The 14,033-nt window shown below is 54.4% G+C and overlaps 1 protein-coding gene across 3 annotated transcripts in view; it reads right to left on the bottom strand.

Moving 5' to 3' along the window:
* Window positions 1-14,033, bottom strand: part of PARVB (parvin beta) — a 118,993-nt gene that overhangs the window by 71,431 nt on the left and 33,529 nt on the right. The window contains exon 1 of one of the 3 annotated variants that reach the window (XM_088837554.1): window positions 9,333-9,492. The exons of the other annotated variants lie outside the window; for them this stretch is intronic. Within the exon in view, the coding sequence (XP_088693680.1) occupies window position 9,333 (1 nt within the window). The 5' untranslated portion in view covers window positions 9,334-9,492. Of the gene's footprint in view, window positions 1-9,332; window positions 9,493-14,033 lie in introns of those variants that run through there. 3 annotated transcript variants of the gene reach the window in all.

Here is a 14,033-nt window from a genome sequence, read left to right as displayed (position 1 = left end):
GGTACGTATCTGCTAATCCCAAACTCCAAGTTTATCCCTCCCCACCCGCTCTGGTAACCATGAGTTTGTTTTCTATGTCTGTGAGTTTGTTTTGTAAATAAGTTCATTTGTATCATGGTTTTAGATTTCACATAGAAGTGATATCATATGATACTCATCTCCTCTGACTTTCTTCACTTAGTATGATAATCTCCAGTCCATCCATGTTGCGGCAAATGGCCTGAAACTAACATAATATTGTAAATCAACTATGTGCAGGCATGCTGAGTCGCTTCAGTTGTGTCTGACTCTTCGCGACCCATGGACTGCAGCCTACCAGGCTCCTCCATCCATGGAATTTTCCAGGCAACAGTACTGGAGTGGGCTGCCATGCCCTCCTCCAGGGGATCTTTCCGACCCAGGGAACAAACCCGCGTCTCTTATGTCTCTGGCATTGGCAGGCAGGTTCTTTACTGCTAACGCCACCTGAGAAGCCCAAATCAACTATAATTTCAATTACAAAAACCAAGCCTCATGGCCATCTCCCCTTGCGTTTGTCAGCCACGGTCTCAGCCCATTGGAGACGTGCTCCCCCCCAACTCGGAGATGCCATGAAACCTCACCGGGACCAGCCCGATGAGGTTAACACATGCAGAGAGAAATGTGCTTCCTAAGAGAAAACAAGAGACGGTGGGGAAGATAAAACTGGTGAAGCAAGTTGGGCTGGTCCCCGAGCCTCTGAACTCATATTAATTAGTCAGATCGTTAATGTCCCATCGTAGCCAGGCAAGACCAAAGTGTGCTCTGCTGAGAAAATAAGAAGATTAAACCATTAAGTCATTTTAAGAAAAAGAACAGGTTCTCTGTGCACTGGCCGCCAGAACAAACGCTCCTAGGGGAAGAGAGCTTGGGACCCGCAGGCAGGAAACACAGGAAGCACGGCGCCCTCTGGCGGCTCGCGTCCGCCTGCAGCCCGGAGCCCGGCCCGCTGGGAACCCACTGCTGGGCAGAGGCGTGCTTTCCAAAGGCAGCCAGCTCTGGGGGTGCTTGAAGCCACGCACCTCTGAGGCTGGCGGCTCCACCCGGAGTGGATGCCACTCTGAAGGCGACAAAGTACAAGGGCCTTGAGGACCCACTGCGGTTCCCAGAGCCAGGCCTTTGGAGAGAAAGCCCCAGAGGGGCAAAGCAGGGGGCTACAGGCATGTGGAAATGCCCACCCTGCTAGCCTGGACCGAGCCGGGTCCCTGCCCCCGACCCCGCCACCTGATCTGTTCCCTTCCTTTCCTCTCCAGTGTTAACACACTCGAGGCACACGTGCGTCTGTGCTTCTGAACCCGTGTCCGCAGCGCCTTCAGGGCAGACAGAGGGCCTGCAGGTCTCCCAGCTCCCTGCACAGGGCCCAGCCCAGAGGAAGCATCGGTGGCACTTGGTGCGGGGACGGTGAATTCATGAATAAATGAAGGTTTCAGGACTCCAGCCTCCCTTTCCGTCTCTTTTTGGAACTTGCAGGAGCTATTTTCTGCGGAAGGCTGAGGGCAGGAGGAGAAGGGGGCGACAGCGGATGAGACGGTTGGACAGCATCATTCAGCGTAACAGGAGTCTGAGCAAACTCTGGGAGACAGGTAAGGACAAGGAAGCCTGGCGTGCTGCCATCCACGGGGTCGCAAGGAGTCGGACACAACCTAGAGACTGAACAACAACACGGTGGGCTGAATACTGTCTCCTTCCCCCCACGGAGGTCCACGTCCCAATCCCTGGAAACCGCGACCTCACGAACAAAAGTGACTCTGTCCATGTTATCAAGTGAATGATCCCGGATTATCTGGGCGAGTCCAGTGTCATCACAAAGGTCCTCATAAGAGAAACACAGGTGGATCCCAGTGAGAAAACGCAACGTGACAACACAGAGAGACTGGGAGATGCAGGGCCACTGGCTGTGGAGATGGGGGAAGGGACCACGAGCCGAGGACCGTGAGCGCCTCTGGAAGCTGGGAAAGGATTCTCCCCTGGAGCCTCCAGAAGGGATTCAGCCCAGCAGGCACCCTGACTTTAGGACTCACGACCCCCAGAGCTCTCAGATAGTAAGTCTGTGCTGCCTCAAGCTGCCCAATCCGTGGCGATTCATCACAGCAACCGTGGGACACTCCTACAGACCTGAGCAGCCCCAGCCACTCCACGTCGTGGCAGAAGGGCCCAGGACACCCTCCGGCCGCACCTGCCTTACCGAGCACCTGCTCTGTGCGAGGCTCCTGGCCAAGCTCCAAGGACATAAGTTACTGAAACGGGTCACAACCTCGGCCACCGGAACAGAACCAACGTCGGGCCAACACTGCGGACGAAGCCACAGCTGCCCCACGCGTGGCCGCCATGAATGCACGAGCGCGTGCTAACTCAGGTAGCTGCAAGAAGAGCAGGGCTGACTCACACCAGCGAGGTCCAAAGTCGCCTTCCCATCAGCACCTTCTCAGCCCGGCAGCCTCAGGCGAAGGCCGAGTGGTGGTGGGAGGGGGGCGGGTCAGACCACCCACTGCTCTCCTCCTCCCGCCTGGAGCAGCCAGGGATGTGCTAATTGCTTGACCTTTTCGGCCACAGCTTTGCCCCAGAACCCCTCCCAGCCCCGGACCTTTGTGTATCCTCTCTGTCCCCCCAGAGCACCCGGCTTCTCCCTCCTGCCTCCATCCTTCCAGGAATCAGGTCCACCATGCCCTCGGGCCATTTTCAGACGCTGGCAGAGTGCACTAACTCTTTCCCCGGGTCATCTTTCAAGTCACTGAAAATAGCAAACACCAGCCCAGATGTGAGAGTCGTCGCCAGGCCTCTGGACCCAGGCCCAGGGGATCTTCCCAACCCAGGGACCGAACCCCAGTCTCTTATGACTCCTGTACCGTCTACAGTACACCCGCATCCAGAGCACATCCGCAAGCCAGTGGAGGAAAGGACACTCCTCGCAGGAAGTCAGCCGCCTTCTGCTGCATCCAGCTACCTCCCTTGCTTCTCCCAGCATGAGAACGCTGGCCAGAGAAAGAGGCGGCGGGGTGGGGGTGGGTAGGGAGGAAGAGGATAAGGACTCAATAGGGTGTGAGGATCCGGGCGAGCCTCCGTCTGGGCGTGTGATCTTGAGCAAGTTAACTTCTCCCAGTGTCAGTCTTCCCGTCAGGAGAAATGGGGACGCAGACTTAAGTGAGGGCTCCTCTGGAAGGAGGGAGAGCCCCCGGCCAAGTTTCTTTGACACAGGATCGCCCCTGAAGTGAAGATGCACACAAGGCTTGCAGGGCGTGGGGCCGGGACCCAGAGCCTGCGACTCCAATCCAGTGCTCCCGCCGTGCGGCTCTCTGCACGACGGCTCCCGGCTTTCAAGCACCCTGCCTGGACACACTCAAGGCTGTGACGTGTGGAGACAGGAGATCATGCTGGCATCTGGTGCGAGGGGCCAAGGATGCTGCTGGACACCTGCCGTGCCCGGGACACACCCATCCCCATGGGGGGTCATCCAGGGCAAAACGTGCAGGGTGCTGAGGTGGGGAAACCCTGCTGGACCTGACTCAGGAACCGCAGAGGCTGGACACTGCACGGCCGTGTGGCACCCACAGGGAGTCAGCATCTAAGGACAAGCGTGGGCACCCTTCAGCCTCAGGACCAAGGCTGGGCAGGGTCCCGGACCCCAGACCCTCCAGCCCCCAGGGAGCCCCCAGGGAGCCCCCAAACACCCTCAGCAGCCCGGCTGGGGGGTCACAGCAGGCAGCTGGGAGGCATGGGGACCGGGCAGTGAGGGATGCTCCCCCATCTCTCAACCCCTTCCTTCCTAAAAGGCGAGGAGCTAGCGGGGGTCCTGCCTGCCCTGCTCCTTGCTGCCCGGGGCTGCAGGCAGCTCAGTCGGTACTTGCCCGAAGCCCTGGCCTCCCACCTCTGGTTGCCCTGGCAACCGGGCGCCCTCCCTCCCCAAGGAAGTCACAGGCTTTGGCAGAGTAAGCGCTCTGGACCCTGCTGACAGCTGGGGGCAGGCAAGGACAGGCGGACCAGCCAAGTGTGAGGCAACACTTTGAACGGCCTGGACAGCTGCTGCCCAGAGGCTCCGCTGGCCCGAGCCCAGGGTCACAGCACTAAGAGACCTTCTGCTGGCCCGGCTCACCCAGGTCCACAGAACGGACCATGGAGCTCCAAACTAAAGCCTGTCCTAAGGCGGCCAGGCTTCCTTCAGCCCATCTGCTGGAAGCCTGGCCCCAGCTTTAGATGACCAGCCCCTTCTTAGACATCCAGGATGCCCACTCCAGATCCCCCAGGGTGACTGGCACAGCAGCCAGCTTCACTCCTGACTCGAAGCCATCACACTGTTGTTATTTTATGTTTTAGTAAACGGTCTGTCTCAGGAACCCTCCTACACTGTTGGTGGGAAAGTACATTGGTACAGCCACTATGAAGAACAGTGTGGAGGTTCCTCAAAAAACTAAAAACAGGAGTTTCCCTATGATCTAGTCTCCTGGGCAAATATACCCAGACAAGACTGTAATTCAAAAGGATACTTGCACCCCAAAGTTCACAGCAGCTAAGACACGGAAACAAGCTGACTGTCCGTCCCCAGATGAACAGACACAGGTGTGGTGCGCACACAGTGGGCTGCTCCTCAGGCGTAAGAATGAATGGAATAACGCCATCTGCAGCAAAACGGACGGGCCTGGAGAAGCCATGCCAGTGAAGTCAGTCAGAGACCGCACGATGTCGCTCATACGTGGAACAGAACACAACACAAGCGAGCCTATCTGCGAAAGAGAAACAGGCTCAGGCTCAGAGAACGGACTTGCGGCTGCAAAGGAGCAGGGGAGGTCGGGGGGTGGTGGATTGTGACTTTCGCTCGGTAGATGCGAACTATTACCTGTAGGTATAACTGAACCACTTTGCTGTCCGGAAGAAATTAACACGTCGCAAATCAACTATCAACAACTTTGATAAAATATATTTTAAAATACAAAGAACAAATTGTCTATCTCCAGTTTGAACAGACAGTCCCCGAGTCCAGGGTCCTCTCTCTGGAAGCCCAGTTAGGGGTCTGGCACACAGTAGGCCTTCAACAGAAGCCCTCTGAATCCTGAGTAAAATACGTATCCTAACCTCGCCTCCTCTCCCTCAGGGTTACAGACTCGTGAGAAAACGTGTAAAACCCTCAGCTGATGCTCAGCGAGTGTGTTGTGAGGGGACTTCCTGGGTGGCTCAGCGGTTAAAAGTCTGCCTGCCAGTACAGGAGTCACAGGTTCGATCCATGGTCCAAGAAGAATGTGCTGTGGGGCAACCAAGCCTGTGGGTCACGTCTATTGAGCCTGCCCTCCAGAGTCTGCAAGCCGCAACGACTGAGCCCATGAGCCCTAGAGTCCTCACTCCCCAGCAAAGAAAAGTCCCTGCTCACCACAGAGAAAACCCACGCGCTCCCACAAAGAGCTGAAATAAATCAGTAAATAAAAATGGTCAAGATGGTAAATTTTAAAAAAAGAGTACACTGTGAGAGTTTTGATGACCTAGTACATGCAGGACAGTCATGGGCATGGCTGGAGGCAAGGGAAGTGGGCCCTGAGCCTGTCCCAGGACACAGCTTGCTGGGGCCTGCCGGCTTCCTCCCTTTCGGAGGGGTGTTCCCTCCCCTCCCAGGCCTTCTAGGCGGATGGACACTTCTGTTCCCAAGTGTACCCCAAGTTTAAAGGCGTGTCCCACTTCCCCAGCTGCACATGAACTTCTGTTGGGAGGGACACACTTCATCTCGTTCCCCTGCATGTGTCGTTATACGCGTCTGGGACCTTAGACAGTCAGGGGCTCGGAAAGCAGGGGTGGTTAGATGAATTCACTGTTCTTGTAATGCTTGATTCCATTAAAAAGGAGTTCTAAAAGAGGAAATGGAAAATAATCGATGACAACAACAACAATATTAACTTGCCTTTAAAGGCAGATTTCCTCCCCTTAATAAAAAAGTCTGGATTTTTATGCACATTTGCCAGTATAATCACGATGGAATTGGGCTCTGTCTGCACCTGCTCATTCACTCATCTGACAACCACTTCATGGATGTGCCCTGAAGTCAGGCCTGGCACCAGGAGGGCCAGGCAAGGACTCAGACACAGGCCCTGCCCAGAGGCAGAAGGTCTCAGCATCCAGGACAAAAATAATGGAGGTCTGTGAGGATGCTGGGGACCCAGGAGGGAATAAGTGGCAGTCCAGGCAGGCGTCCTGGAGGAGGCAGCCTTGGAGTCTAATCTTAAAGGAGCCCGGCGCACAGGGCAGAGAGAGACGGTGCCAGTCTCCATCCCCACGTTCCCAGGAGGCAGGGGAAGTGTGTTCTTTTGCCCTGGGTCGTCCTGTAGCAGGGGATTGGCTAACAAGCCGGGAAGAGAGGTAATGCTTCTGACGTCCCGCTCAGCAAACTGCCAGCTCTTCACCCTCGAGCTCCCTTCTCTTGTCCCATCCCATGCCCACCTTGAAGTCCCCCCAACCCAGAAAGGCCTGCAGGGTGGGGATGGAGACTACGGCCCGTGCCAGGGAGGAAGGAAGTCTGACTCTATCGAGGAGGGCCTGCCCGCTCCACACCCTCATATATGAGCTCACGCAGGCTTCCGGGGAGACAGTCAGCCGGGGGAACAGGCGGGGGGCCACTACAGACCAGGGAACGGAAGCCCAGCAAGCAGGTGACCTGGCCAAGGAGGAAGCTAAATTCCTAGTGGAACCCAGCTACCCAGCTACGACATCCTCGGCACAAAGTAACAGCTGTGGGAAAGTGGCAGACACATCTTAGGAGGGTCTTAACAGTCTTGGATCCCGCAGGCAGGCACTTAGCTGGGAGGAGAGGCGGGAGGCTGAGCAGAGGTCGGCAGTGATACAGAAGAACCAGCAGCCTCCTGGCTCCCCTGGGTCTTGCTCTGGGCGGGCGGGGTGGCCACGGGGCTCCTCGACAGAGCAAGCGGGCTGCCTGGGTCACTGTCACTCCGCCGATGGGAAAGATAAAGCCGAGGTCCCATGGGTAGTAGGAAACGGAGCTGGGATCTGGCCTGCCAGTCCCACCAGCTGAGCAGCCAGAATAGACACACATTCATTGACTTGAGCCCCAGCATAACCTCTGCCCTCGTAGTCAGCCTCATCAGCAATGAAGGACAAAGAACACCGGTGACGAGCGCTATTCCATAAAAGTCCTCCGAGTGCAAAGACAGAGCGGGGCTGCTGATCAGCAGGCTGTGAGGTGTGGGGGGGTGGGCCACGTGGCCACGGAGCCACAACAAAGGGGGCTCTGGGCCCAGGCCCCCGAGCTTTGAAAAGGCAAGAGGCACAAAGTCCATCGCAGCCCCAGGAGAGTGGGCAGGGCCTGACACCACCGCCCCCCCACAACCTTCCCCTCCCAGCACCCCCTGGGAAGGGCCACCTGGCCTGGCTCAGTCACTCTCCACCTTTTATCATCAAGTCTAAGTAAAATGAGGGCTTCCCTGGTGGCTCAGCTGGTAAAGAACCCGCCTGCAATGCAGGAGACCTGGGTTCGATCCCTGGGTTGAGAAGATCCCCTGGAGAAGGGAAAGGCTCCCCACTCCAGTATTCTGGCCTGGAGAATCCCATGGACTGTATAGTCCATGGGGTCACAAAGAGTCGGACACAACTGAGCAATTTTCACTATTGTACCAGAAGAACAGCTTCAGAGAGTAAACTAGGATCCTCCCTGCATTTAGCTTCCTTAAACCCTTTCCTCAATGGCTGGTTTCCCCCCTAGAATCATCCTAACACACCTATGTGAGTGGTCAAGGCAAAAATCGGTCTGTGGACTTCTCTCACAGTCCAGTGAGGCGGTAGTTATTCAAATGCAGAAGTCCAGTGAGGCGGTAGTCATTCAAATGCTCCTGGGCCTCTGACCCCAAGACAGCTGCCAACACAAGGGACACAGGTTGGATCCCCGATCTGAGAAGTTCCTCCACGCTGTGGGGCACCACAGCCGCTGAGCCTGAGCTCTAGAGCCCGCGAGCCCCTGGCCCGTGCCCCACAGCAAGAGAAGCCACTGCAACAAGAAGCCCGCACTCCGGGACCAGTGAGCAGCCTCCGCTTGCTGCAACTAGAGAACGCCCGCACGCAGCAATGAAGACCCAGTGCAGCCAAAAATAAATTAATCAATTAATGTTAAAACTGATCTGTGACCTCCTTGAGGGAAGGGGTATCTTGGTCACCTGCAGACCTGGACACCTATGGCCTTTTCTTGAAGGACCCTCCAGGCAGAGGCCAGGGAAGACGTGAGTTCTTTGTTCCATCAGAGGGGAAGGAGAATGTGCGGAAACTGTCTTGGTGTCTGTGGCCCAGGAGTATTTGAATAACCATCATCTCACTCTGCTCCCCAAGAGGTCCCGGGGAGACGGCCTTCAAGCCTCGAGCTGAGGTTAAGAGCTCCAAGCAAACTTTGGACTCCTGTTCCCATTTGCTGTGTGACCTTGGGTGGGTTAGTCAGCCTTTCTGTGCTTCAGCTGCGCTGTAAAATAAACTGCTATGCAGATTGCATGAGACGAACCACATGAACAGACGGGGATAGCTCCCGGGCCCCAAAGATCTCGGCACACATCGGCTGTACCAAGGTCTCCATTTCAACTGCAGCGATCGGTGCTAATCAGGGCAGAGCTGGGCTCACCCCCAGACCGCCCCTTCCACTGATGCTGTCTCTGAAGAAAAGGCAGACCGAATCTCTCATCCAGCGGCAACAAGAGGAGCCAGAAACTGGCCCAGACCTCCAGTTTAAAGAGAAGAAGAATCAAAAGAGAAACAGAAAATCCATCGTGTCATTAAAGAGAAATCCATCACCTTCAAGAGCCCTAAAAATTCTTAATTGCTACTTGTCCCCGACAACGCTCCCAACACCACCCCTCTATCAAGACCCAAAGACCCACATGGCCCACCAGAGCTATGAAAACTTCCCAACAGGCTTCATTCCGCAAATCAGGCGCAGGTCCATCTGAGCCAAGGGGGCTACGAGAGGGCCCTGTTCCCACCGACCTCACACCACATCCTCACCACCTTCCTGGGGAAAGTCGAAAAAACAGCCTAGGGTCCATTCTGGGATGAATGACCCTCCACCTTAAAAAGCTGAGAAGGAATGAAGGTTGGCCTGGGCATAGCTTCTGCTGAAAACGACGAGGAAGAAAATAGAGAGCAGGACTTCCCTGGGGGGTCCAGGGGCTAAGACTCCACGCTCCCAATGCAGGGGGCCAGGGTTCGATCCAAGGTCGGGGAACTAGATCCCACATGCCACAAGGGCAGTCAAAGAGCTCACGTGCAGGAACGAAGAACTGGGGCAGCCAAATAAGAGAATAAAAAATATTTAAAGGAAAAAAAAGGAAACAGGGAGCACTCACTGGTGAAGCAGGCGCGATCGAAGGAGGGGTGAGATGTGCAGGCGAGCGTGAGGCCAGTGGGGACGCGGTGGGGAGACGGGCAGGACACACACCACGGTCACGCGGGGGCCCCATCAAGGATGCTGACATGACTTGCAATTCCAGGGAAAGGCCCCTTTTGGGCAACTTTGAGGAAGGCCACGGGGGACCGAGCGGCCGGGAGGATGGAGTCGTTTTCACACGATAGGACTCTGCTAACCACAAAGTCTTATTTCTATCTCTGCTGCCAGCGGCTTCATGGGCAGCAAACTACTCCCCAGGAAAAAAAAAAAAAAAACCACAAGAAGAAGGAAGGAAGGGAGTATCCATTCCTGTGTGTGACTTAAGACGTATTCGGCACAGCAAAAAGCTCAACAATAGACTTTGGCCTCCGATACACCTTTGATCTCAGCCTGGCTGCCGGGCAGGAGGGTCCACGAGGGGGCTCAGCCTGGGTGCCTGTGCCAGTGCCAAGCAGAACGCAGAATCCAGGCCTATGCACCCCAGGGCGCCTCTCCTGGACACTGACTGCCTCAGGAGGGCGGGCGCTAATGAGAACACTTGTCACCCTGTTTCCACGACAACAGAAATCAAATACCAGAAACAAAGCCGGAGCAGGAGCTGAGGCCGCAAAAAACTGGCAGATTGCTTCCTGTGGCACTGGCTTCTCAGGGTGGGGGACCGAGGAAGGTGCTGGCGTGGGGGGGGGTGCAGAAACAGAACCATGCCCACCTCTGCCCCAAACTCCTCCTCGATTTAGTCACGGGACACACTGCCCAGCCTCAAGCCTGGACCAGTCACCTACCAGCTGGGTAAACATGGCAGGTCACTGTCTGTGCCTGGTTACCCCATCCATAAAATGGGACTGATAACAGGGTTGTGGCAGAACAAATAAATTTATATATTTTCTGGTAGGAAGTGCTACTCACGCTTTTTTATTTATTCTATTTAAAAAAAATTTTTTTTGGTCGCACAAGATGTAGGATCTTAGTTCCCCAACCAGGGATCAAATCCACATCCCCTACATTGGAACTGCAGACTCTCAACCACTGAACCACTGGGCAAGTCCCGCTATTCACCAAGTACGTGAAGTACATCAAAGCTGTATATTGTCACTCTGCTATTTAACTTCTATGCAGAGTACATTATGCCAGTGCCGGACTGAATAAGTCAAAGCTGGAAGATTGCCAGGAGAAATACCAACAACCTCAGATATGCAGATGATACCACTCTAACGGCAGAAAGTGAAGAGGAACTGAAGAGCCTCTTGATCAGGGTGAAAGAGGAGAGTGAAAAAGATGGCTTAAAACTCAACATTCAAAGAACTAAGATCATGGCATCCAGTTGAATCATTTCATGTCAAACAGATGAGGAAACAGTGACAGATTTTATTTTCTTGGGCTCCAAAATCACTGCAGATGGTGACTGCAGCCATAAAATTAAAAGACACTTGCCCCTTGGAAGAAAAGCTATGACAAACCTAGACAGTGTATTAAAAAGCAGAGACATTACCGACAAAGGTCCGTATATTCAAAGCTATGGCTTTTCTAGTAGTCACGTACGGATGTGAGAGTTGGACAGTAAAGAAGGCTGAGCACTGAAGAACTGATGCTTTTGAACCATGATGTCGGAGAAGACTCTTGAGAGTCCCTTGGACTGCAAGGAATCAAACCAATCAGTCTTAAAGGAAATCAACCCTGAATATTCATCAGAAGGACTGATACTGAAGCCAATGCCCCAATACTTTGGCCACCTGATGTGAAGACCTGACTCACGGGAAAAGACCCTGATGCTGGGAAAGATTGAGGGCGGAAGGAGAAGGGGACGACAGAGGGTGAGATGGCTAAATAGTATCACCGAGTCAATGGACATGAAGTTGAGCAGGTTCCGGGAGCTGGTGATGGACACGGAAGCCTAGCGTGCTGCAGTCCATGGGGTCGCAAAGAGTCGGACACGACTAAGCAACTGAACAAAGCAGTCCCCCAACTCCAGAAGGAAACACATGCTTGCTGTACAGGCATCCTGACTGACCCACCAATTCCCAGGTTTGCTCAAAGCCGGGAGTGTGTGAGCCCAACAGGGGCACTGGTGCCTGGGACGGGCCCTCTGCGGGCAGGGGCTTTAGGGCGGTGGGCGATCACGGGACAGGGCCACCTGGGGGGCCCACCCCAGCCAAAGCTGAGCCAGCAGCAGCACAGGATGCCCCAGACTTGGTGCAAACCAAGGGTCATCCAGAGTCAAGACCCGGGTCCCCAGACAGCGAGGAACCCAAGGCTGATACAGTCCCAAAGCTGGTCACGGTCTAACGGTTCCTCTATTTGGGGCCCCTGATGAAGGAGCCTGTCAGGGGTGAATTGCGTTTCCCTCAAAATCCATTTGTCGGAGTCCTAACCCCCAGGACCTCAGAAGATGACTGAATTTGGAGAGAGGGCCTGTAAAGAAGAGCTCAAGGTTAGCCGAGGTCATGCCAGTGGGCCCTAGAGCCCTACAACTGGTGGCCTGGGGAGGAGAGGCGATGGGGACACAGGCACACACTGGGCTGACCACGTGCCTGAAGCCAAGGAGAGAAAGCTCAGCCAGCCCCCAGGGCTGTGAGCCGACAGACGTCTGCTGTTGGAGCTGCCCAGGCGGCGGTCCTCTGTTGCGGGTGCCCGAGGGCACATCTCTCCAGCTGGAGCAGGGCCCGGGCCTCCTGTGGGCGCTCAGAGAGGAAGGCCACAGTCCACCCTGAACGGAAGGGCCACGTCCGAGGGCACCAGCACCCCACGGAGGCCTGCATCCAGAGGACGCCAGGGGCGGGACGGGGCGCGTCTCAGCACCTCCAGGTCTGCCAGCTCTGCCACGCAGATGCCAGGAGCCAGTGCTCAGTTCCTGGAGGGCAAGAATAACAGAGCATCAGTCACGAAAGGAGAACGGCCCAGGTTTTAACAGCAAACAGCTGTGCGCTTGAAAAATTACAGAAAAGTCAGGAGCCCCACAGTGTCATCTCAAAGGGTCAGGTTTAGACAATTTGAATTGAAGGGCTGCTCGCCTTTCATTTGCCCACCGTCTGTGCATCCAGGGCCTCCTGCCTGCCAGGTGCTGGGGGTCCCTGACGCTGGGCCAGGCCAGGGAAGCCCGCTCCCCGTGTGCCGATTTTAGAATAAAATGGGGGCTACAATCATTCTTTCATTTGACTCTCATCACACTCCCTAAGGCAGCCAGAAAGAGTTCTCATCACCATCCCCACTTAACGAATCACGAAACTGAGGCAGGGTGTGGTGCTCCAGGCTGCTCGACTCGGGGCCCCACCCCAGACGAGCGCTGCGCACCTACTGTGTGCCAGTGTCCCTGAAGCCTGAGCACAGAAGTGACAGGACAAGGACCTCGGCTTCAAAGTGGGAGAAAGCCAGTCAACAAGTAAATAAGGTATTTCAGAGGATGCTACTTGCGATGCAGACAGGCAAGGAAGGAGGTGGAAGCCACACTTTACCAAGGTAACTCACACTAAACCAACTGCAGATTAACTGCTTGGGTTTTTTTTTTTTTTTTTAATTAGGGTGTAGTTAATTACAGTTCAGTTCAGTCACTCAGTCGTGTCTGACTCTGCGACCCCATGAATCGCAGCACGCCAGGCCTCCCTGTCCATCACCAACTCCCGGAGTTCACTCAAACTCATGTCCACAGAGTTGGTGATGCCATCCAGCCGGCTCATTCTGTCGTCCCCTTCTCCTCCTGCCCCCAATCCCTCCCAGCATCAGAGTCTTTTCCAATGAGTCAACTTGTTGCATGAGGTGGCCAAAGTACTGGAGTTTCAGCTTTAGCATCAGTCCTTCCAATGAACACCTAGGACTGATCTCCTTTAGGATGGACTGGCTGGATCTCCTTGCAGTACAAGGGACTCTCAAGAGTCTTCTCCAACAGCACAGTTCAAAAGCATCAATTCTTCGGCGATCAGCTTTCTTCATAGTCCAACTCTCACATCCATACATGGCCACTGGAAAAACCATAGCCTTGACTAGATGAACCTTTGTTGGCAAAGTAATGTCACTGCTTTTGAATATGCTATCTAGGTTGGTCATAACTTTCCTTCCAAAGAGTAAGTGTCTTTTAATTTCATGGCTGCAATCATCACCTGCAGTGATCTTGCTGCTGCTGCTGCTGCTAAGTCACTTCAGTCGTGTCCGACTCTGTGTGACCCCATAGACCAAAAAAATAAAGTCTGACACTGTTTCCCCATCTATTTCCCATGAAATGACAGGACCAGATGCCATGATCTTAGTTTTCTGAATGTTGAGCTTCAAGCCAACCTTTTCACTCTCCTCTTTCACCTTCATCAAGAGGCTCTTTAGTTCCTCTTCACTTTCTGCCATAAGGGTGGTGTCATCTGCATATCTGAGGTTATTGATATTTCTCCCGGCAATCTTGACTCCAGCTTGTGCTTCTTCCAGCCCAGCGGTCCTCATGATGTACTCTGTATATAAGTTAAATAAGAAGTGTGATAACATACAGCCTTGATATCCTCCGTTTCCTATTTGGAACCAGTCTGTTGTTCCATGCTAGTAAAGTAATGCTCAAAATTCTCCAGGCCAGGCTTCAGCAATATGTGAACCGTGAACTTCCAGATGTTCAAGCTGGTTTTAGAAAAGGCAGAGGAACCAGAGATCAAATTGCCAACATCCGCTGGATCATGGAAAAAGCAAG

The sequence above is a fragment of the Moschus berezovskii genome, chromosome 6, assembly GCF_049115385.1.
Source record: "Moschus berezovskii isolate FMDL1 chromosome 6, NW_MosBer_1.0, whole genome shotgun sequence".
Taxonomy (NCBI): domain Eukaryota; kingdom Metazoa; phylum Chordata; class Mammalia; order Artiodactyla; family Moschidae; genus Moschus; species Moschus berezovskii.
This window is presented reverse-complemented; position numbering and strand designations above follow the sequence as displayed.